Genomic DNA, 24264 nt, shown 5'->3' with positions numbered 1-24264 from the left:
ATAGGTAACTATTGACCTAAGCTGGGGCAGAGAGGGATGACATAAAAAAAAACAAACCAGAGTGGTTCACCTAACCTATTAGTTTACAAATTATATTTTTCTATAGCAATTTCCTGATTGTTTGTGCAAGGGACTGTCAGTGTCTTTAGTTAATGTGTGTCTGTGCTAAGCCAGGCAGCAGATTCTTTGTCGTGTCGTCAGGCTGCAGTTAAGCCAGGGCAGAGGACAGTGGTCAACAGGTAGTATCACTGCTGCAGTTACAAATTTTCTCATGCTCTTCTCCAAGAAGTTTGTCCACAGAACAAAATTATTTTCCATTTTTAGTTCTGTGTATTCAGTCTGAATATGTGGGTATTATTTTTCTGACTGCTGTCCCCTGCAATAGGGGAAGAGACTAAAAGATTGCTTATTTAGTATGCTTCTGATTGTGATGGTATCTGCAAGGTATGGGCTGTGAAGAACAGTATAACTAATTTAAGTTACCATGTATCATGCTTTACCAGCTACTTCCTGCAGGTGTTTGTGTCTGATCACAGTCCATTGAAAGGCCATGCCTTGCTACAAGAAGTGTAGCTCCTATTTAAAAGACACTGTTATTGAGTGGTATATAAAGATTTTTGGGTGTTGAAGAGATAACAGTCCTGACTACATTTGCTGGAAGACATCCCTTGGTACAATAGTTGGAGAAATTTATATTCGGAGTACCATGTAGATCAGGGAAGTAAGTGAATCTGGATGTTAAGTGTTATCTGTGGGAATTAATGTGTGTGAGGGAGTAGGTGATAACAGTAATAGATTACACTTATTTATTGAGCTAGGCAGCAGGTAAAATTTGAAGATTGAAAATGCAAAACTTCCAAAGGTTTGGAAATGTTGTAGATAGTTGAGAGACCAAACTAATTTGAACTTCAAATAGGGGACATGAAAATAGCACTTATTCATTCATTGCTAGTCAGTTCTTTTCCAGGCCAGCAAAAAGGTAGCTTTTCATGCAAATAGCACTGGCTGTGCTTTTCTGTTAATATTTCTGAAAAACCTCTGAGACAGTTTGCACCTAGAGGTTATTTAGTGGCTATGTCAATGAGTTCTTAGCTCAGTTTGCAGTGGTAATGGCAAACTTAGTCAGATTGAGGTACAAAACTGCTAAACCAAAACTGAAGTGCTTTGAGTATTCATTTAGAAGTCTATATTAACAATATACTTTTGAAGTAGTCTTGGTGTCTATGCAAATATGTATAGATACCCTTGACAAGTAAAGACTAATGCTAAATTCACTCTTAAGCCACTCCTCTTCTTCATTCCATTAGACATCCTATAGGATGATTTAATTTCAAATGTTTCAGAGTATGAAAACATTTTGTTGCTTACAGTGCTTTCTGTACATGCTGTAGATTCTGAACTTCCGTTAGCCTGTAAATAATTAAATATACAAAATAACTGCTAAATATGCTGAATAATGTACTAAATAATTATAAGTTCATTCCATGTCTCCTTCAGGTTTTTGAATAAGGTGAACGTAGGTAAAAGCTGTCCGATGTTCTGTGTCCTGTTGCCAAAACTTGGTCTTGTAGTTCTTTACAGTTGAATTTTTCCTTATTAAATGCTTTGCCATAACACACTGCTAGACTTGATTTCATTTATCTTGAGGTGGGCTTGAGAGAAAGATTGGAATTGTATTACTTTAAATTTGTTTTAGTATCATTTTATATTAAATACCTACGTTTTCACTTTAATATCTTTTATTCATTGCAGAACACAGGACAGTGATTTTTTTTTCTTTTCTTTTAATTTCTGGGGAAAAGAGAGCTACAGTCAACTTCTTTGCACTAGGCTTACTCTTTTTTCAAAACTTTAACAACACTTTCCTCTGTTACAGTTCTTGAGTTTACTGTGTGTGTATAGAGAGAAATAAACTGGAAATCCTGTCTCTGAGGATTGGAATTTAGTGTAGTTTTAGATGGAAAACAAAATATTTTAGCATACACTTGCCAGTTAAGCTTTTAAAAGGACTTTCCATGGGGTGCAACTTCTGAAATAATGCAGAGTTTCTAAAGAGGTTTCCATGTGAGATATATATATATATATGCCACAGTCGACTTTTCGTTTATAAGCTGCTGGAGTGAAAATCAGTATCTTGGCCTGATCAACTGTAGATTGTAGAAAAGTTGTACTTAGTTTGAAATGATGGTTTTCAGTGAAGTTGTGGCCTGTGATATGTTCTGCTGGTGGGTTCTCAAGTTTTTCTCATGTTTCTATGTGTTACATGGGAAACTTTAAACATTTTGGTTTACTCGCCCCCCGCCCCCCCCCCCCCCCCCCCCGACAAGTTCTTGCACACTTGATTAGCACTAATGTATAGTAACATTGTAAAATGACTGGAAAGAGTCTCAGAAACTGAATTTAAACCCACTTTTGTTTAAAAGTTACAGTCTACTTAAAAATTATTCATACAGAAATTTAAATATTAATTACTGTATGGTGAATGATAAAATGAGATATTGATACTCCAGGATCAGACTAATTTTATTATTAGAACATAAAAAATAGTTTCTGCTTTAGGATTTTTGTGAATACTTTTTTCTAGTTAATGAGTACTTAAAAAGTGTGTGATACAGCTATAACTATCAATATTGAAGGTACCTGAGATTTGGTGGAGTTGTCCGTATAAATACATGGATAAGCTGCCTTTAATGTTTATGAAGAGGCCTGACTTGCCCTTCATTGAGGTTGAAAGAGCAATATTGGTTTGAGAACCATATTTTCTTTAAAAGGAGAAGAGACAGGAATTAATGAGCTTGAAAATTTCAAAAATAGAGGCAAATTGTATTTATTGCTGGAAACTATTAAATTTAAATTGACTGTGTGCTCTGAAGACTTTGGTATACATAGATTCCTTTTGTTTTACTATCTGAAAATAAGTGTGTTCTCTTTCTCTCTCTTTATATATGTGTGTATATATATACACCCGCTCCCCCACCCCCCCATGTTGCCCCAGTGGTATGTGCACAGGTGAACAAAGTTATGAGCTGGGGTTTTTTGTTTTGTTGTTTTTTTCCTTTAAATTATAGCAAACAGAAACTATGTAATATAAGTCCTTAATATTTTCAATGCATGCTTTCAGAAGTAAACCACCTTTGTCATGCATTTGGAAGGGGCCAAGGTAATACTGTTAGAAAACGAACTTACCAGTAAAAGGTTTCAAAATGCTTTTTTACAAGGGTAAAGATACTGACCTGATGGATTGCCTTAATGTATTCCAGAGTGTGTTTAAGAAGGATTTAGGAAGTTAACTTATCCAGTTATTGTGATGTGGACTGTATTAAAGATGTATTTTAGTAAAATGGATGCATATCAAAGTTGAGTAAAGAATAGTGAGTAGTGAGAGTGCTCAAAAATAGTTATTAAAAAAATTTAAGTCACTTTTCATTTACTGCTGGTCTATATAGTATATGTAAAACACACACTTGGAAGTGAAGTGATTACCTTTCTAACATACCTGAATCATTTTTCTTAAAAAAAATAAAAAAGTTAACTAAATTGTTGCAAAAACATAACACATTTTTATTTCAAATGGTTGTCTTCAGGTAGCAGCTATGCTTACATTTTTCAAATTTCCTCATAGCGTAAAATACACTGTGATCTGATTACAGTGTCTAGTTTAGAAGTCCAGATAATAAATAAGAGTTTTTTATTTAAGAAAAATGAAAATGTATTTAATTGTGTGTCAACATTGGATCCCATGGAAAAATGCACACATCTGTATTTAACCTAGTTAAACTATAAATGACTGTGGAACATCTGGAGTTAGTGAAAGTGATGAAGGATAGAGCACTGGCATTATCTTTGTTACAGTAGGGGCTACTGTATAGTTCTTGCTTATTAATCCAATCCTGGTTCCTCCATTAGGTTTGAATTATAGAACCATGTGCTAAATAAAAAAGTGAGGGAAGGGTGAAAGAAGACCAACAGTTTACAGAGTTGAATTTAGTTGTACTCTTCTGGCACACTGCACCTCCCATTCAGTACCCTGGTGACAGACAGCCAGGCTGTGTTCTGAGCTGCTCTCATTAAATGCACTAGGCTTGAATTTCTTAAAATTGTTTTGGCATTTGGGATTAAAAAAAAATTGTCTTTGTTCTTATTTAGTGAAATGTTTTATGATAATTTTCCATATAAGTTGTGCACTCAGCAATAGTGGTTTGATTAATAGTGGTAGCCTAATGTACTACTTATTATGAATGAAGGAAAATAGTTGTGATTTTTCTGTTAATGTTTTTCTAACAATCTGACACTTATAAAATGACTGGATTAGCCGAAGTTATCCATTCATGTGAATTTTTTCTTAAAGTCTCTACAGAAAATTAGCAATTACCTGAAACTTTTAATTGTTAAATATATTGGGGTTTTTATTATTATTGGGTGTTAGTATAGGGTATTAATGGTTCTTGTTCAAATGTTCAAGCTTTTTCTTGCTGACTTTAGTCAAGCAAAACTTGTCTTCATTGGGAATTTTGCTGACTAAAGACTATGTAATTGCCCAGTAATTAATGTAGTTAAAAGATATCACTCTACATGTAGTTTACTCTTTGGAACCTGAATGTTCTGCCTGTTTACTCAGTGTTGCCAGAAGGGATCACTTCTGCATAGTAATTTTTGGATAAATTTCAGTGGTTCTCTTTAAAAAGTGCTGGTTTCAAAAGCTATTAAGCTCTGTGAATATATAAGGTCCATGTTAACTTAAATAATTCCATGAATTCTCAAGTATATTATATACAAGTTCACTATATACATATATAAATAAATAAATGTCCGCTGTAGTTTATTATTATTTTGTCTTGTATATGTATTCAACATGCATGGTAGCTTTATACTTTAGGATGAATATCTCTTAGGCATACATGTATTTCCAGTTTAACAAAGGTCTTGGAGGATATACACAATTGTGATTTAAAATAAATTACATGAGAGAACAATTAGTTTCCATTAAACTGGAAAGATGTAGAGTATTTTGAATTAGGGACACTGTCATGGATGGATGCTTGTCAGCATATATTGCCCATAGTTCATGAACTTTGTGCATTAAATTTATTCTGCATTTTAGCTGTGAGGCAATGTATGTTTTATGAATTATCTGGGGTTTTTGTGTGTGCATGCTAATGTAATGTGGCAATGGATATCCTTACTCCTCTAATATCACGTTGCCATCAATGCCATCATTGCTGCAAAGGGAAGTACTGTAGAAAGCAGAGGCATTTTGAAGGTGATCAATGTTTGTGTAGTGGCACAACAGATTATGTTGGTTTTGCTATTTCTGGAAGGATCTGCTTGCTAAGCCTCGTTATATGATGATATTTTAACTCCTAATGGAATTGAGGAGAAGTTGTACAGATCTTGGAAAAGAAAATTGTTGGGTTTATGCTTCTAGGGCATGCCTGGCATGCTCCCTGCCTAGCTTTGTAGGCTAGCTAAGGAGACAAAATTGGATTATAGGATGGGTGGAGAATCTGGCTGGTATCATGTTGTCTGTTTGTTTGGGTGTGGAGGGAGTTTAACTCCTCTTGAATGAGAAATATTTTTTGCTTAATTGTTAACTGAGTAATATTCTTGATATCAATGCCCTCATCACATACTTGGTAATTAAATTACTTAAATATCCTGGTAACTTGCTGGATACAGGACCTCTTAGAAAATGTCTTCCTCTTTCTGAAATCAGTATGGTAGTGCCTATCCATCTTTGTCAAAAGCTTTGGGGCTAGAGAAGAAGAGTATTCTAGAAATGCATAGTAGGTATAAAGAATCAACTTGTAGGAAGAAATTATTTTAAAGCATTGTGTTCTGACTGAAAAGGAAAGGACTTAAGTGTTGAGCCCTAATCCTATCTTCATTCTAGCCTGATCTGTGATCTCTGCTCCCAGCTTCTTCATCATACTACAAAGGCATTAATGACAATCAACCTTTTCCATGAGTAGTAAATATATTTTTCTTGATTGCAACAGAGAACATACAATTATGATGGTATCGTTTTGGTCAAGGGTCATGTGATAAAAGTGTTGTGTTACATGCTTAGGAGTAGACCAAAATGAAGAAGAAAAAAGGAAAGATAATGTACATAGGCGTTCTGGCAGCAATGTTTTCTGTTGGAAAGCAAATCAGTGTTTTCGTTTTACTTGTTTAAGCGTTGGGAGTTGGACAATGTAAAACCTTTCCAGTTTGCTTCATAAGAGTCATACGAAAATGAATTTAAAATCACATCTTGGGTTGCTTCTCCATGAATTGAACCTTCTCTTTAGGAGAGTATGAAAAATCAAATTCATCTGCTTGATGTGTGAACAAAAAGTCATCAAGTCTTTTCAACTATTCGTAAAGGGAGAAAAAGGTGCAGTGATGATGCATTCTTCTTTCTGTGTGGGAGGGAATACCTGGTCTTTTCTGCTTCTAACAGTACATCCAGAACTTGCAAAACAATGGATTAAAAACTTTTTAAAATGACCAGTCATGTTTTATTTCATAGAACCTGAATTTCCAGTAGGTGGTTGGTGTGGAAGGAAGGGGGAAGAATGTTGTTACGGTTATTTAAGGTGTTCTGTTTCAAGACTAGCAACCGAGACATGTAAAATCACGAAGACTTGGAAATCTGAGACATAATTCTTATTCTTTTTCGTAATATCATCTCATGTCACAGAAGTATGTTAATATCTTTTTCTTGCCTCAGATTAGTACTGTGTCCCTATGAGAAGTACTGTACTTCCCAAGTTTGGAGGAAGCTGAGGGAAGGAGTTTTATTAATTGGAAAAGTGAGTCTTCCTGCCTATTAGGAGACATAGAGTAATAATAAAGCAATGCTATTTATTTTTATTTAGTATAGTTGGTATCACAGCCTGTTGTGCATAATACAGTTACACATAATAGAGTGCTATGTTTGGGGTTTTTTTATGTATCCATGGTCACCTGTCAGCTTTTCTAACATAAAGATAGAATAATATTATGTAAACTCTGATATTTTGCGGTGTTTGCAAACTGTCTATATACAATTAAAGGAAAACAATATCCTTTTCATACTGTTTAACTCTAAGGTTTACTGAGTATCCTTTACATTTGGACCTTTACTATTTTATTTTTAATTAAGAGAAAAAGCCTCATTTTAACTACATATCAAGGTGATCTACTGAATTTTAAGCTTTATTTTTTTTACATGAAAGATTCATTTTCTGGTGGAAGTAGCATTGGTTTTTAGAATCAGTGATTCACTCAGCACTAAGTTTTCCTAGGTAGTGCATCATGCCAGAAATCTAGTATTACCCTGTTTCTTGTGTTTTTAAAAATGATTTTTTTTCTATAAAGGATATATTCCTTCTTAATATGTAAGGACTTGAGCACTCCTCTCTTATTAGCATTAATGACATTTCTTTGTACAAGTTACCACACATCCATATGAGCATGTATTCAGAGACTTATGTTTTTGTTTGACAAGTTGTTATATTAAATTGTGTTGCTATGATGCTCTAACTGTTACTAAGATTTTGTCAAACTTTTTATTTTTGGATATCTAATTACGTGACAAAGTTCCCTTGAGGTAGAACTTGGTGGTTTTTACTCTTGGAAAGCTTCTCCCTTCATCATACAGACACCCCTTTCTAAGTTCTAGAAAACACATTAGTGTGATTTGGGAGTAAAAAGAATTGATTGCATTTAGGAACACTGGATATTAACAGAAAATAGAGAAGCAGAAATATTTCAAATGTTAGTCTGAGTTCTTGAAGCTTAATAATATTTTGAGTGGAAATGCATTTGAAATACCTATGATCCTTCTATTTTACTTTTAACCCCTCTGTTTCTTAAGTTTATCAAACATGGACTATAGAAAAAAGACAACTATTTGTCCTAGTATTCCCACACCCTTAACAGTGGATGTTTCTACACCATTAATTTCTCTGCTTCTAAGTAAAAAGATTGTGTTACATGAATAAGCACTTTACAAAAACTAAGCATATAGTTGGAATGCCCAGTTGCATGAACTGTCTGGAACTGATATCTAGCTTCTCTCTTGTGAGAGAAGCAGTAAATAGCAAAGCGCTGTTATCTTTCAAGGCCAAGAGGAAGATACAGACTGAGACTACTAAAACTGGCTCAAAAAGCCATTCTGTCATTATGAAACATTAGGTTTTCTGAAAAAAAGAATTGCTCTTTGTGGATGGCGTATCATATTCACAGTGAAATCATGCAATTTAATGACTTTTAGGGAGGGTTTTGAACAAATTAATGAATTAACTAAGTTTTCAATTACTTCCAGAGAAGAAACATCCCTATGCAATTTTTCTTCCTTGTCAAGATTTTTTTTCTTAATGCTAAGTTTACCTCAGTCTTCTTTAAGAAACATCTCTGAGTGCAGAGATTTATGTAAGACATTTTTTTCTTTGAACTCATGATGAAAATATTAGGGTTTTGCTACTTTTGTCCCTCCTACAACAGTGAAGATTTCTAGAGGTACTCTTTCTCTTTCGTGCTTCTCTCTTGAAGTTGGTTCATTTGTCATTAGCAAACCCAATCCTAAAATTATCCTGGACAGATATTGGTAGTTATTAGTACAGTTCAACTGAAGAACAATCTCAAAGGTGGATTCACTTTTTTACAGCCTCTGCTTCTATGATTCTGGATTTTTTTTTTTTTTTTAAACTATACTATTCTGGATAAAACTGAAAGCAATGAATCATAGACCATGCATGGAAGGGACATCTGGAGGTTTTCTAGTCCAAACCTCTGGTTAGAGCAGGTGGTTCAGAGCCCTGTCCAGTTGAGTTCTGAATATCTTCAGGGATGAAGAGTCCGCAATGGCTGTGGGCAGCCTGTTCCAATATCTGGTCAGAATTTTCATCATTCTGACTCTTGTCCTACGGATCTTGTCCTAATCCCCATGCAACTCTGAGAACAGCCCGACTATGTCTTTCAGAGGATTGTGTCCAATTTTATGGTCTCTAATATAATAAGAATACTTTAAAAATGAGAGTTAGTTTTTAACCTACTGTGGTCACTTTTGCTCAGGTATTTGCAGGGCCATTGGTTTCTGTCTTTGTGACCTAGTTAGTGGATAACAAGTCACACTTTCCTTTTTTTTTTTTTTTTTTTTTTTTGTAGAGTACAAACTAATTTCCAGGGCTTCTGATTATTATTATTCTGAATAAGGGTTACAGAGATTGTTGATCTGGGCTTGGATGTTGATTAATTATAGATGTATTGTATTGCCTAGCTGCACATAACAGAAATGTTAATTCCAGTTTAATTCAAGCTACTTTTTGAGGGTTTTTTTGGGGGGTGGATGGGGAGAAGGCTTGGTGAGGGGAGAGGTTTTTCTTCCAGAAAGCACGATATGTTTGAATTGTATCAGCTTTGTCAGACTTCTCACAGCAGTTTACGTACATTTTGTAAAAGTGTGTGGCTTTTGAAGTAAAAAGATATTTGTGATAGAGAAAGTTTATAGAGGGTTATTAGAGAAATTTAAAAATGAGTTAACTGTGTGATTATTTTTATAGTGAAACAAAAACTAGTCTTTCCATGTTCTGGCCACAAGAAACCAATTATGTGAAGACTGAAGACCTTGGAGGGATTTTCTATAAAATCTTGAGTTACTGAAGTTGAAGTTGTTAGAATTAACTCTTGAGAAAGTGTCTATAGATTCTGGAGACAAAGAAATAAGCTGAATAATAAGACAATATGATACTTCTGTGGGAGTTGATAAGGTTTTTTTGTATTTGAACTCATCTTTGAATATTTAGAATGAAAAAGTTGGTATTTTCTAAGTGGAAAATTCTTAAAGTTGGGAGAAGCTGACAAGGAATTATGGGCAAAAATGTAAAAAAAGATCCTCAGTCAAGAACTACATGAGTAATTATAGTAACATGTTAGTAGGTAACCCTCTGGAATTAAATCCACATTTGTCTTGTTAGAGATTAGTTTTTTGGTTTTGGTCCCCCCCCCCCCCCCCCCCCCCAGCCATTGATAGATGTCAGTGACCAAGACGTTTGGAAGCCAAAGTATACAAACCTTTTCTCTCTTTAGCTTTTTAATTTAAAATACGTGCTAAAAGTACCTCTATGATACTTGCGAAGTCTTTTCTGAATGATGCTATCCTCTGAGTACTTATGGTTATGCATGGAATCCCCATGCGGTCCATGGGTTGTGGTCTGGTATAGAGAAAAAAATGGTACATGCTTATGGTAGATCTCTACCTCAGGAAATACTCTGAAGTCAACCTTGGCAGTTATTTCTGAATCACAAGCAGAGTAGTATTTTAGATGTTGGCCTAAGGTTTGCACCATTTTATTGATCTAGGAGAAAGCACTTCTCTCCCAATTTATATTAATTCTTTCCTATACATAAATGCAATTTTACATATGTGATTTTACATATATGTAGAGTTCAGAACAATGGGTGAAAGTTATGAAGTTTCTATCTAATATTGCACCTTTTTTCCCCACTAGTACTTTCTTTTGCTCACAGTCTATATCCTTTTGTTTTTTGTCACTCACAGAATAGTATTCTAAATTACTTCAGTGCACCATACCTTTTACAACTACATTTCTTAATAGCTTTTCAGAGATCGGAATTCAGAGAACATGGTTTTGGTAGTTTTCTGATGTTAGTTTCTTCTAGGATATGTCTGCAGAATTGCCTGTTCTTGAATGCATTTTTCACTCAAGGCTGTGGTGGCTTTTTCTCTCCTGTGTCTTAGGTGAATTTGAAAACCAATACCTGCCTTCTCTGTAGGAGCTATCAGAGCCCCTTTTCTTCTTGTGGGTAAAAATGGAACTCTTGCTTTCTTTTTTTTTGTGAAGCTGTATCTGACCTAGGGAAGTGAAATGGACCTGGCGTTTGCACTTTATTGCTTTTTCCTGCTTTAAGTACCGTTTAAAAAGCCAAAAGTGTATGCTGAAGAAGAGGACCCACAAGCTCTAAAACACAAATTTTTGTGGAATTGATTTTGCAGATTATCTTAATACCTATTTTTGTGGAGTTTCAGAGATTTTTTTTTTTTTGCTCATATTAGCTCAGTACCTTTTAGATGAGAATGAATTGTAAAGAATACTTTTATTCTAATTTCTTTAATAAGGACTATATCCAACTAAAGAAGAGGTTTTGTTTTGTTTGTGATTTCATGCAGTTGTTGAAAATTTTGCCACCCTTATGATGCTTATAAAAGGTATATTTATTGGTGTTTAATCATATGCTGTGGTTCATTGTTCTTCTAAAAATGCTTTTTTTTAAATAAAGGTGGAAGTGAAAACTCCTGCAGATTGCATAAGATGTTCTTGTTACGTGAAACTGATACAAATGCTACAGTTTTGCTACTGTTTTATTACATATGGCACTGTTACATGTAAGTAGTGTTATTCAAAATTATTCGTTAAGCTAGGTATGAAATTTCATATTATAGGATATAGAATCTTAAATGCTTCGTACAGGATCTGGATCTTTTGGGCCATGGGGTGTCTCCTGAGAAAAGGACTAAGAGGTAAAAAAAAATAAATTGTTATTGGTTGGGTTTTTTGGGGGGGGAGGGGACAGGTGGGGAGTGGTGGTGTTTTGTTTTGGTTTTAGTTCTTAAATTCACTGTAGGAATTGATAGGAAAGTTTTAGCTATTGACTTTTGTTTTACATACCCTTATTTTGTGTAAATCAATCCTTGACTTTTATTGTCACAGTCCTTAATGTGCTGTTCTCATCTCTAAGCATTGAAACTTTCTGGAGACTCTTCAGAATAAATGGATGAATTAATAGATGACCAGTGTGAATGGGAAAAGAAAATATCTGGGTATCTGCTCTAGTGTTTGTCTGCTGTCACCTTGTTAGACTGGAGTACTTGCAGATATTCTAAACTTGACTGTATGTGGCCTTAAACTGCCTAATATAGTGTCTAAGGTGGCCTTGCTTTCAGGTGGGGTTACATCAGGTGTCCTCCTGAGATGTTTCCCAAATTAAATTTATTCTGTGATTCCTTGAATATATTCAATTGTATTGGTTTACTTGGGCTGTGGAAAAGAACTGGTTACAAAGGGCCAGACTTGCATTTTTCTTTAAAAGTCCCATAGATTTCAGTTGAATCAATTGTAATATAAGCAACTGCCACTGTAAAATAGGTGATGTTTAGCATCTACTTGCCTTTTTTTTTTTAATTGAAAAGGTGTTTTATTTACTAAGTGTTTATTAAGTCAGTATTGGGATTGAAATGAACCAGCTTCACTTCCCAGGAAAAGATTGCTGTGATGTTCTGTGTTGTCATCTTTTTTCATTTTCCCTGTAACCTTGCAGTCTCTTCCTTTAATATGTGATTGGGCGTGCTTCTGTTGTGTGTTCAAATACAGGTGCTAACTGTCATACTGTTGTGCCTTTTATTATGGGGCTGATATGCATACTGCTTCATGGTAGGGATTTCTTACAGGCCCGCTGTACGACTAAATACACGCTGTAACATGATGGAGAACATAGGCATTTTGGTGATGCCTGATTTTCACTATCTCATGTTAGTGGTAGGGCATACAGCCCTTGAACAACCTTGTATGGGGTGGTATTGTCTGTTTGATTGAAAGAGAAAAGGGCAGTTGTTTCAGTGAAGCAGCAAAATACTTCTGTTTCGGTCTCAGCCTTGCATCTTAGATATTAGAGGTTCTCAGTCCCCTCATCTAACCAGCTTCTTTAACAACTGGCATGTACAGACAGACATAAGTTTGTATACCTATAGGGTTTTAGATGTTCTACTTCAAGAAAAAAAAATATTGTAGGCTTTTTTTTTTCTAATGTAGCATGAAAAAAGTTTGCATCTCTTAATATAGAGAGATGTGGATGCTATATGCATTTGGCAACAGTTCATTGGTTCGAATAATATTAAACAATACTTTCCAAAGTAGTTAATTTTCTCCTTTTTCTTAAAATTTTGAAGCTGTGTTTGCCTTGTATTGTGGTTAAAAATGAGTTAAAAAAACCTCCCCAAACAACCCAAACCAAAAACTGAGAATCATAACCCCCCACACCTTTCTAAAAGTAGAAAATTTAATTGAATTTCCAAATTTGTGCATTTCATTCTCTGAAAAGATAAAAAGCTTGTTTTTCTATTTTTTCTTAAAATGTCTTCCTAATGTTTACCTTTGGTTCTATCTAGAAGTCTTCTAGATATCTTATTAAAAAATTATAGCTTATCCAAGATTCATTAATGAGCACTCAAAGCAGCAGATTTCTTAATAGTCCAAGAATTTTGAGTATCTCTGAGGAAATAATTAGCCTAATTTCTTCTTGTATAACTAACTTATTGTATTTTTGGCACAAGCTCTTAATTTCTTATGGAAGTCTTGTGTTAATTTTTTACTTCCAAGATTTATTTTTTTTTAAATTATGTTATTACTATGGCAGTCTAGTTTTCCAAATTGTAAGGCAGTCCTAAATTTCCCTCTGGTCTCATGTCCTCATGGTCTTGTGATATTAGCCCCTGCTCAATTGTATACTTTCCTTGTTAGATACAGATGATAAATACTGAAAATGTAATGCAGAATTTGGGAGCTGTTAAGAACTTTCCTGTTAAAACCAATACAGAATACTCTTTTTCTGTAACAAGACTGTGAACTCTATTCATTAAATAACAAACCACTAAGTGAATGTTAACCACATGAATCATGCTATCTTTGTAGGAAATTTTTCCATTCAATTTTACTGTATAGTCAGCTGCTTTAATAAGGAAAAGAAAAAAAAAGTCTGCAGAGGCTTTTCATCACAAACAAGATATTGCTATGAGGCAAATGACAGAATTGAAAGTTACAAAAATAAAATACTAAAAGGATTGAACTTCCTGTTGATTTGAAGGATTGAGAATTACTGCATCGTGTTGTTTCATTCTTTTTGAAGAAAGAAATGAAAGTTGCCTACATTTCAGTACCTTGTTACAGCTACCATTTTTAGAAATTCATACCTGACAGATATACTAGAAGAATTTAGCCTTACTCCTAGGAAGGAAAGTTAGAATTCCTCAAATTAAAAAAAAAAAATAAAAAAATAAATCTGCCAGTAGCTATTGTTTCATTTTTGTTTTGACAGTGGTCTTTGGTAATGTTTATGTTGTTTTTCATGCAACTGAATTCCTGGCCATAGTAAATAAAAGTATTCCTCTGTTTGGTCTAAGTGGTAGTAAACAGGTTACTTTTAGTGCTGAGATCCCGAGCAGGAGTGAAGTGAGAATTATTTTTTTTAGAAAATTTTACAGATGCTCTAAATTTATTTCAGTTTACATTATGCTGTACATTCATATTCTGGTCTTTCTTGGGCTATATATTCTTTGGGATATTTGTATTCTGTAATCAAAAATTTCTAATTAATGACTTAGTAGCTACTGTAAGTTGTTAAGATGCCACATGCTTTTCCTGCAGCTATAATTGGTATAGATCAGGAGAAAAATTTTTATCAGCTGGGTAAAAAGAAGAAAGTTAGTTCCTGTTTTAAAATTGCTAAGAGGTGCTTGGAGTTTTGGCAGAAGAGCCATGAGGAAAAGTGCATGTGAGCTGGTTAGAACTTAGTGATACAGAAATTCATCATCTGTTCTGCCCTTTATCACAAAGGTATTGCTGTATATATGCTTTCTAAATAACTACTTTTTATTCTATTTTATTGGGTTTTTTGTTTTTTTTGTTGTATTTTTTTTTTTACTCTCATACTTATTTTGGATAGGCTTTTTGGAGCCTGCAGTTTCGGCCAAAGATTTATTCTTCAAATAATGCGGTCTATGTTATGTCCGGTGAAGAAACAGCTAATAAGCCTGTCCTAGATTGAACACATTGAATGAGTCATTTAGTAAGCATAAACATGCAAGTAAAACCAATACGTTGTCATAGGTAGGGGTTAACCACTGGCAGTGTTTGCCAGAAATACAAATGCAGCAGCCCCACCCTCAGCCAGCTCCACACATACTGTTCTGACAAAACAAACAGCAATATGCTCTGTCAGTTGTTCCTTTAAAATGTACAAAATTCTGCAAGTTAGCTACTTACTCAAAATTACAGGCCAGGTAATATATTGTCCAGTTGAATATAACTGGCAAAATTAGTTGTCTTTATTACTGAGGCAAATTTATGTTTGATTCATCAAGTAAGATAGATCAGGACTTGATTAATTTGAATTCTTGCTAACCAGAGGTAGACTTTTAAGTGAATGAAGAATCCTTCTTAATTCACTGTTTGGTCTCTCTACCACTTTTGCCTTTTGGATATGAAGAATAATGGGATTTCTGGTGGGATTACAACAGTCCTTCTCCACCTAACAGTTGGAACGGGAAAAGGGGCTTTTTTCCCAGCTTGCATTTTTCTGTCTTATTCCTTTTGAATGGCTCCTGATCTTCCTATATGTAAAAACATGATTTTGATATGTCTGTTAGGTAAGTGCAATTCACAAAGTTCTCATGATCTATATTAAGCTGATGGTCAGGCTTTGGTGGCTGCATTTTGTGTAGGAAAGCTTGCAAGCATCTCAGATATGCACAGCTGTCTGTGTTTGAAGATATTCATTGTGCATTGTTATCAGTTGTAGATAAGGAAGTCTTGAGCAACCTGATCTGAATGCTCTGCTTTGAGCAGGAACTTGGATTGTATGACCTGCTGGTGTGAATTCTGGCCTAAATTATTGTATGATTTGATGACTATAAACTTGTTGATAAAATCTACTGAAAACACAGTGGCTTACATATTCATGATCCATGAAAAGTTTCCTTCTTTTCACAGGACTGAGACTGGAGAGCTTCTTAAGCCTTTTAGGACATGACTGTCTTGAGAACTGTAATGTTTTGGAAATGGCCTGGGCTGGATGACCTACTGTGTCTTTTCCAACCATAATTTCTATGAATCTGTAATTTTGAGGTTGACTTCTTGTTGCCCAATTTTACAGTTACTTAATTCCAGTATCAGGCATATTTTAAGCGACCACATTTAGTCATGGTAAGACTGTGTGGGTTGTTTTGTTTTTTTGTGTTATTTTTTAAATCCTTCTGCAGATTGTCAGCACTTAATGTATTCTTTCCTATTCTGGTGCCACAAATAATGTTCCTAGTCTGTGAGGAAAGAAAAATGGGTTACCCATTTTGGAATAGATGATGGATTAAAAAATGCTGCTCCCAAAATTGTTGCAGCTCTATGTGAGGTGTTAGGCTAGTTCTGCTGTTTGTTTATACCAGAAATGCATTTCCATCATCAGAATAAAGGGTGGAATTGAGAAATTGTGTATTTGGTCATATTTTCAGCATTGTTATCAATAAGTTTATAACGAATTATTCAAACATTTTTTAGAGCTAAATACACGTGTACTTTTGAGGGCTATGAAAGACTCCTAATTAAAAATAGGCTTGATTAATTTTTTTTTTTTTAAACAGTTCTTAAAACACTGGTGTGGCTCTGTTCCCTTCTCCTTGTAGAAAGCACCCTTTTCATGCAAGAAGAAACATCTTTTTGGAAAGACATCTCCTCTTAAGAGCTTTTGCACTAACACTTTTTGGAAAGTACACCTCAGCCTTTGAGTTTTTGAAGTGCACTATGTCAGCATCCCTCAGGACTTAATCCATGCTTTCTATCCTAATTTGCTTCCTGCTTACTTGTGATACATGCCAAGTTTGCCAGTTTCATTCTGATGTTTGCTGTAGGCAAAATAAAAAAAAAAAACAAAAACACAAAAACCAAACAAACCACAAAGCATGTAAACAAATCAGGATTTCTTTTTGATGGACTAAAAACTTAGTTTTGTCTTTTAAAACAGAGGTGCGTGTACATATGTGAATATATATTATACATAGACAAATAGCAAACAGTCCTTCCTAGCTGGTTGAGAATCACTTAGCCTAGAATTCCTGTGGGATCTCTGATGAACTGGAAATTGGAGGATTAGCAGTTAGGTGTGAAAACACTATTGATACTACTGAGACTTGCTTGGAGTCTGTTTCTCTTTTATTCCATTTAAATGATGTGTGGGATAACTCGTACATTAATCATGCTGTTAAAGCCATGGAATGTCTGTGTTAAAATTTGTAAAGTAAGGTAATCTTAGGTCAAAATAGTCTTGTGATTATTACCAGACTTATGAGAACTGTGTATGAAATGTAATAACAAAGATGATGGATTCAACAATAGGTTGTTTTCCATTTTTTTTTGTTCTGCCCTACATCCTTATTCTCTATCAAAAGTTACTTCTCTTTTGTGTATACATAGGTTCTTATAAACTTTCTTGTAGGGGTTTATGTTGCATTCCTGGAAATCCTAGCTAGTATTTAACACACATCTTGCCTACAGAGGCTTCTGTCCTTTACTGCCTTATGTCAGTGCTGCATTTGATGATAAATGAAAGTAGTTAATCACTTCATAGAACATTATTTTTCATATTTTATAGATATTTGTTTGCCTTTTTTAACTTTAAAAAAAAGCCTCTCCATTTTAGTGTGCCTTTCCAAAATTGCTTTAACTCCTGTTGCACTCCTTTGAACTTGTTCCAGTTTGTCTTTTTAAAACACAGTGCTGAATATGGAATATACTTTCTCCAGTTGAGACATAACCAGTTCTGAGACGAGGAGAATAATGTCTCTTGCTCTTCAGGGAGAAAATCTGCTGTGGTCTTTTGAAGTAATGACTGTGGTCCTTTGAAATAACTCTGAGTAGAGCCTGTAGGACATGTTGATGTGGTACATAGTGTATAGATAAAATAGCTCTTTGCCTCTCTAAAGCCTCTCTTTCTCCAACTGACTGCTCTGATTGCTACGTGAATGCTGCATTTTGCAGTACCTATATGAATCACCAGTCTTTTTTGGATGGCGTTTAATAGTAGGTAGCGTGAATACGTTGACATTCTCAGTTGTTTGCGCATTGCTGTGTGCTTCATCAGTGGTGTTCTACCTATACAACTTCCATTGCTATCGTTTGTGTTTGCATGTGTTGGTTTTTTTGAGTTATATATTAAAGCTCTGAATGTTAATGGAATGCATGAATATTTGACCGGTTAAGGTTAACATCGATGGGAAATATACCCAACTACCTTCTTTCTCTCTCGAAAAATAGAACAGCACAAAACCCAACCAACACAAAACCAACAAAACCCCTTGTAGTCCCTAAAAAGAAATTTAGTTCTTATACCACATGTGAATATTGAACAATGCTCTTAATTAAATTAAATCTGTCTGCTTACATTGTGGTAGTGCTGATTTAAACTAAGTTCATCAATAAGAAGTTGGAAATTAATTTGTTAAAATTTGGAAGATGTGTGTTTGAATTGAACTCATTGTTGGTAGTGATTTTCAGCAGTGGATATAAACTGAAAGTGTCCCCTTCTGACATTTTAATACTTTTAATTTGGAGATTTCCTCCAAACCCTTGGAATTCTAATGTTTCTGAGCATGTGCTCTCACCGTAATAAAAGTTTCTTCAGCCTATAGTCTATTTTAACTGAAGTCAATTAACTCTACAAACATTTGACATTCTATAAAGACCCTAACGGTTTTTTGGATCATCCTTCATTCACGTATCAGAATGATACTTTTTTTTTTAATACATATTATACCCTTCTTTGAACAGCCATATATATCTTGAGTTACTTTCATTAGCTGAGTAACTTATTCTGCATTTTTGTAAAAGGAACTGCAGTTTAACTATAAATATATCAAAATGCCACAGAATTCAGGGCTACAACTCAAAAATGCTGATCAGTTTGTAAAATCTAAATCAGCCCCTCCATGAAACCTAGGGAAGGACCTCTGTGGTAGCAGAAAAATTTCCAGAAATTCACCACAGTCTTTTTCTAAGTTGCAGTTTGTGCTGATGTTGCCAGACAGCTAAGAAGAGATGGGAAAAGCAGGAAATCTTTTTGGATTTAATCACAGTGCTGATTTGGAAAAGCAACTTAACAATGGAAAATATTTTTATATTTTAAATCATAAACACAAAACTATGAAGTACGTGGTAGACTGTGATTGCATTAAATTGGATTGTCTTCATTACTAATGAAGAAAATTATTCATTTTGGAATCTGATGGTCAGAAGCCCTACTGCCTGGACTTTTTTTTTTTCTTTTTTTTATGTATATCCAGACTAGGTTATTTGCTGTTTTCAGTACTATTTTATTGAGGTACTGGGGACTTGACTGCTATACTTGAGAGCAATAGATATAGCTTTTAAAGTACCATCTTTCTGTTTTCCTATGTTGGAAAGCTTTTTCTACATTCTTGCTTTCAAAAGATGTTTGACAATATTGATAGACAGTACTTACCCTTTCCCTTGAAGATATTAAAATTCCATCGTGCAATATCCAATTTTTTCTTTTATCTTGATCAATAAAAAAGTGCTTTTTAAGAGAGATCTTGCAGTTCTAGCCCTTACATCCTCTATGTGAAAAAGTTCCTATTTAGGTCACTTGATCTTTTGTAGAACCTGTAAATTAGGAAGACTTCAGGTAACCTATGGAGATGGGTACTTGGATGAAAGACTGAATACTCATTTCTAAATGAGAACATGATGAGGTTATGAAGAGTACATAGATGAGCTAGGTAGCAGTTGTATCCAAGTGAAAGTGTCTACTCATCTGTCATGTAACTGAAGTACAAGTACATGAGTCATTTTGTCTTTTGACTCCTAGCTGATCATAAAATCAGCATATTTCTCTTATGAGACTGGCCAATGAAATATACCCATTTTCCTGCAGTGTAGAGCATTGTATTACTTCATACTGCTGGACTTCTAGGGTTTGACCACAGTGACTTGTTCTACCCGAGTCCGTCCTTTAAAACTAACACCATACCATTGGTTTTACAAAGTTTTTATTGCTATTTTATGTGTAAATGGGATATAATAATTTTGTGGTTTTGTTTTTGTTTTTAGATCAGGATTTCTGCTATACTCTAGTACCAGTTGAAAGATGGATGATGATGACTTTGGAGGATTTGAGGTATGTTATTTGGATGACTTAATTTTGAAATTTAACTATTTTCAACTATTTATGTAGAAATTTATAGTATTTTATAAAATATGTAACAATAATTTTCTTCATGTTTCTAGGCAGCAGAGAGTTATGAGTTTGGAAATGGTGAAAAGCAGACTACATCCCCTGCTATTGCCTGGGCAGCATTTCCTACAGGTATTGATAAAATCATTATAAAAATTCTTAATAATGCATTGCTGTCCTTCTGTATTCACTGTAAATATTAGTACCCAGAAGGGTGTATATACACAGTAAAAGAATAGGCAGCAGTGAAAACCTAGCATCAGAATGTTCCTGAGTAATTATTTTGGGAAGCTGCACTTCTCGAAGTTAAACTTTCTTGTGGAATGAAAGTGAAGTACAGTTTATCCAGTTAAAAGGCTGATTGGCATCTCATGGGAAGAAGAAACAGAGCTTCTTCGCTCAAAGGATGTTCTTATTTTTGAGTATGGAATGTCTGTTTCAAATGATGGGAAAACACACAAGAAGTAAACTTAAAAATAGGACTTGAACATGTTGCTTCCTCCATTAGATTTCTTTGACTGCAATAAAGTCTTTTAGTTGCTTTGGGGGAGAGGGGGAAATGATCTTTTATTACTTAAGCAGTTTTTAAAGTTAGAAAATATATTACACATCCTTTATCTCAAGCAGAAGCTGAAACATTGTGGAGCTACTTCTATTAATTTGTACAAATGCCTGGTGCCTGTCTGGATATTAAGAAATTTTAAAAAAGCTCATTGATAGTGGATAAATGTACAATATCAGTAGAACTAAAAGATTAAGGAGGTGTTACTGATTGGCAATTGATTTTGTTGTGGGGAATTTAGTCTAGATTTCACTGCTTTCACAAAAAGAAACATCACTTTAGCAGCATTAAGAAAAAAAATGCCACATTTTATTCTTTGTTCAGGAACTAAAGTTTTCTGCCTGTTGTTATACTATTATGCTGAATAAATTATGCAAATTATAGTTTTAAAAATGAGACAGGGGTTTCTCTCATGAGCTCTCCATAAATCGTGTTCTTCAGATGTTTTTATTTCTGTCACTACTGGCTTTCATCCATTGTAGAATAATTAGTTGTTGTGGTTTAACCCTGCAGGCTGCTAAATGCCACACAGCCGTTTGCTCACTTGCCCCTGGGGCGATGGGGGAGAGAATCAGAAAAAAAGGTAAAACTCATGGGTTGAGAAAAAGACAGTTTAACAGGACAGAAAAGGAAGGGAAAATAATAATAATGATAAAGGAGTATACAAAACAAGTGACGTGCAATGGAATTACTCACCACCTGCTGCCTGATGCTCAGCCAGTCCCCAAGCAGTGGGCCTCCACCCCCTGGCCAACTCCCCCGTTTATTGTTCAGCATGACGTCATATGGTCTGGAACATCTCTTGGGTCAGTTGGGCTCAGCTGTCCCAGCTGTGTCCCCTCCCAACTTCTTGTGCACCCCCAGCCTCCTCGATAGCAGGGCAGTATGAGAAGCTGAAAAGTCCTTGAATTAGTGTAAGCACTGCTCAGCAACAGCTAAAACGTCAGTGCGTTATCAACATTATTCTCATCCTAAATCCAAAACACAGCACTGTACCAGCGATTAGGAGGAAAATTAACTCTGTCCCAGCCAAACCAGGGCAATTTGTCATTGAAATAAAGGAAAACAAATAATAAGGAAACTGTGTTTTCCCAAATAACTTTATTATTCATCTTGTCATTTTGACTGTGACTCAAAAATACTGCTTAAATTCATTAGCATGTTTGAATGTGTTTAATTAAATTAAATCCATTATAGCTGTGCAGCATTTATCTCATGAAGTCTAATTTAAATCTAGTATGGTGTGTAGAATTTAAATGATTTATAAGTAACACAAGTTTTTGGTATGATTTGTGACACAGAAGTCTTAACGTAGGTTATACCAAGGTATTTTAAGTATTTCAAAACTAAAAGAAAACCTCTTTCATTCAGAATATTTTATTGCTGTAAAATCTTTATGTGACTTTTTCATGCAAATATTACTGTGAAGAAATAAACTTATTGCAAGAGGCAAGATTTTTAATAGGATCAATCAAAATGCTTGTTAAGCATCGACTTGTAAGTTAATGTTTTTAGTAGCATAAATACTTGATTTTTCTGCCCCATAAGTTGTTCTTGTCTTACCCTAGAAATCTGTCCTTTGGTAAGGTTGGCTGAAAAATGTCAGAAATTCAAATGTATTGTGGTACCATTGAGATGATTTTGATAAATTTGGAGTGTGATACCATTATATACACCCTAGATTTGCTGAACTTTAAGGACGAGTATGTTACTCATCAATTTCCTGCATATCTGATGTTTGTAAGATATAAAAAGTTATAAAACAAAACACTGAAACCTGTTGCAGTATTTCTCAGTGTGCAGAAAGGAATCAGAAATTATTTCTAAGGCCCTAGCATTGATTACAGGGAGCAATTTTGCCCTTGAAATTTAACTTGGGCTTCTTTCTATCTTTTTGAACATTGATTTCACTTTTTCAATAGACATACAGTATGATAAAATGTTTATTGGTATGTGCAAGTAGTCTTTTTCTAAGTAGTACTTCAAATCAGAAAATGTTTCTTAATTGTGATTGCTGGTTCAGGAAGGGAGAGAAATAAGAATTTGTACAGCGGAAATATTACACCAGTCTTTCCCCTTCACCATGACAGTTACCAGAGAGCATGCACCTCTTTCTGTTAGGCTTTTCTATCAGTGTCACCTAATATGAAAACACTGGTTTTATTCTAAATGGTAAAAGCAAGAATAAATTTATTTTTTATCTCTCATGGTTGCAAGTTTTAATTAGAACACATTATACCAAGTGCTATATAAACAAGGAAATGGAGAGTAGGGCTGGTCCAAAGACCTTAGCTCTGTGAGAAAGTATGCATTATGAATATGAAGGAATGAGCAAGCAGTAAAAGAATAATAATGTGCATTTGTGCAGTCCTGTTACTTAGATGTCTTTGCTACTACTGTTAGGAAAGTCCAAAGATCCACCTGTTGTCTTGGGTCTATTCCTTCTGATTGTTTAACTGAGGCAGAGACAAGTAGTCCTTCTTAGTGTCATTATGTATGTGATGGATTTCCTTTTTTCTTTCCAGTCTTAAGATGAGGAAGTACTAAAAAGAATTAGTACTGTATGCCCAATGCCTGGACTTTGGAGAGATGTGAGGGAACTACTTAAACATCAGTGTTTTCTTAGCTTGGAATCAGTAAATATATTTGTAAAGTTGAAAAATAGGAAAATCTATTTAAAACCAAACAAAACTATTTGGTAATAAAAAGTTGTTCTTTGGAAAGATGAGGTGTCTCTAGGAACAGTAGTGGAGTACTAAGTCTTACGTTTAAGCCTCAAACTTAAATACAGTTCAGAACTGAAAACAAAAATATAAGTTTTTAAGAACTCTGAAATGAACTATGGAATATTCTAGTGCCTTATCACTAGTCTGCCTAGTTCCCAGGAAAGGTTCAAAGAGGCTGGCTGTGTTAATAATTATGGCTGGCCAGAAAACTCATGATATATTCTTGGTCATTTTAAGACACTTTTCAGGGGGTTTTGCTCTTTGGATTCATAACCTAATATTTCTGAGGAAAAAAAATGTAACAGTTATGCTGTTCTCACATGTGGAGGAATGGTTGATGGAGCAGGGTCACGAGTCTATGGAGTCATTGTGCTGAGACAAGAAGATGTGTGCTAAGATAAGGAGATATGTGCTGAGATATGTGCTGAGATAAGGAGATTTGTGCTGAGACAAGACGGGACTTTCTGGAGTTTGTGCTGAGACAGGACAGTTTTAGATGGAATACGTCAACGGCGACCAATGACATTCGAGGACACAGTGAAAGGAGGGACTTTTTAAAGAGAAGTTGTGGTTGAAGAAATATAAAAATAAGTAGTCTGTAACTGCAAGTCTATAAAATATGTATATGTAACTTTTTAGCATATAACCAATAAGAGAATGACTAGTAGGCATATGTTATAGAAATCATATAAAAGAACCCTGGTAGAAATAAAGTTTGAAGACGCTTGCAGGATCTCATATTGAGTGTTCTGTGTCTTCCCTTCTCGAAAACTCTCCGCGCTCAAATAATTTAATTTATTGAACATTAATATTAATATTTAAACTGAGCTATTTTTTTAATGCAGTGGCCAAATCTAGCTGTGAATGTGATGTTACTGACTTCAGAGATGTTAGTGGGGGGTAACTTGATACACTTTTTTATTTAAGAAAGTAACTCAAGTATTTTAGACTCTAGGATGGTCCTTGTGAGTGATAAGC

At 34.7% G+C, this 24264-nt stretch overlaps 1 protein-coding gene across 4 annotated transcripts in view; it reads left to right on the top strand.

The window, feature by feature from the left end:
* CCDC91 (coiled-coil domain containing 91) overlaps positions 1-24264 on the top strand; it is a 153804-nt gene that overhangs the window by 8008 nt on the left and 121532 nt on the right. For all 4 annotated transcript variants that reach the window (XM_075051692.1, XM_075051689.1, XM_075051691.1 and 1 more), the window contains exons 2-3: positions 19875-19941; positions 20052-20130. In XM_075051692.1, coding sequence (XP_074907793.1) covers positions 19912-19941; positions 20052-20130 — 109 coding nt within the window. In that variant the 5' untranslated portion in view covers positions 19875-19911. The remainder of the gene's footprint in view (positions 1-19874; positions 19942-20051; positions 20131-24264) is intronic.

Source organism: Buteo buteo, chromosome 19 (genome assembly GCF_964188355.1).
Source record: "Buteo buteo chromosome 19, bButBut1.hap1.1, whole genome shotgun sequence".
Taxonomy (NCBI): Eukaryota; Metazoa; Chordata; class Aves; order Accipitriformes; family Accipitridae; genus Buteo; species Buteo buteo.
The sequence above is the reverse complement of the archived record's forward strand: the minus strand, read 5'-3'. Positions and strand labels throughout refer to the sequence as shown.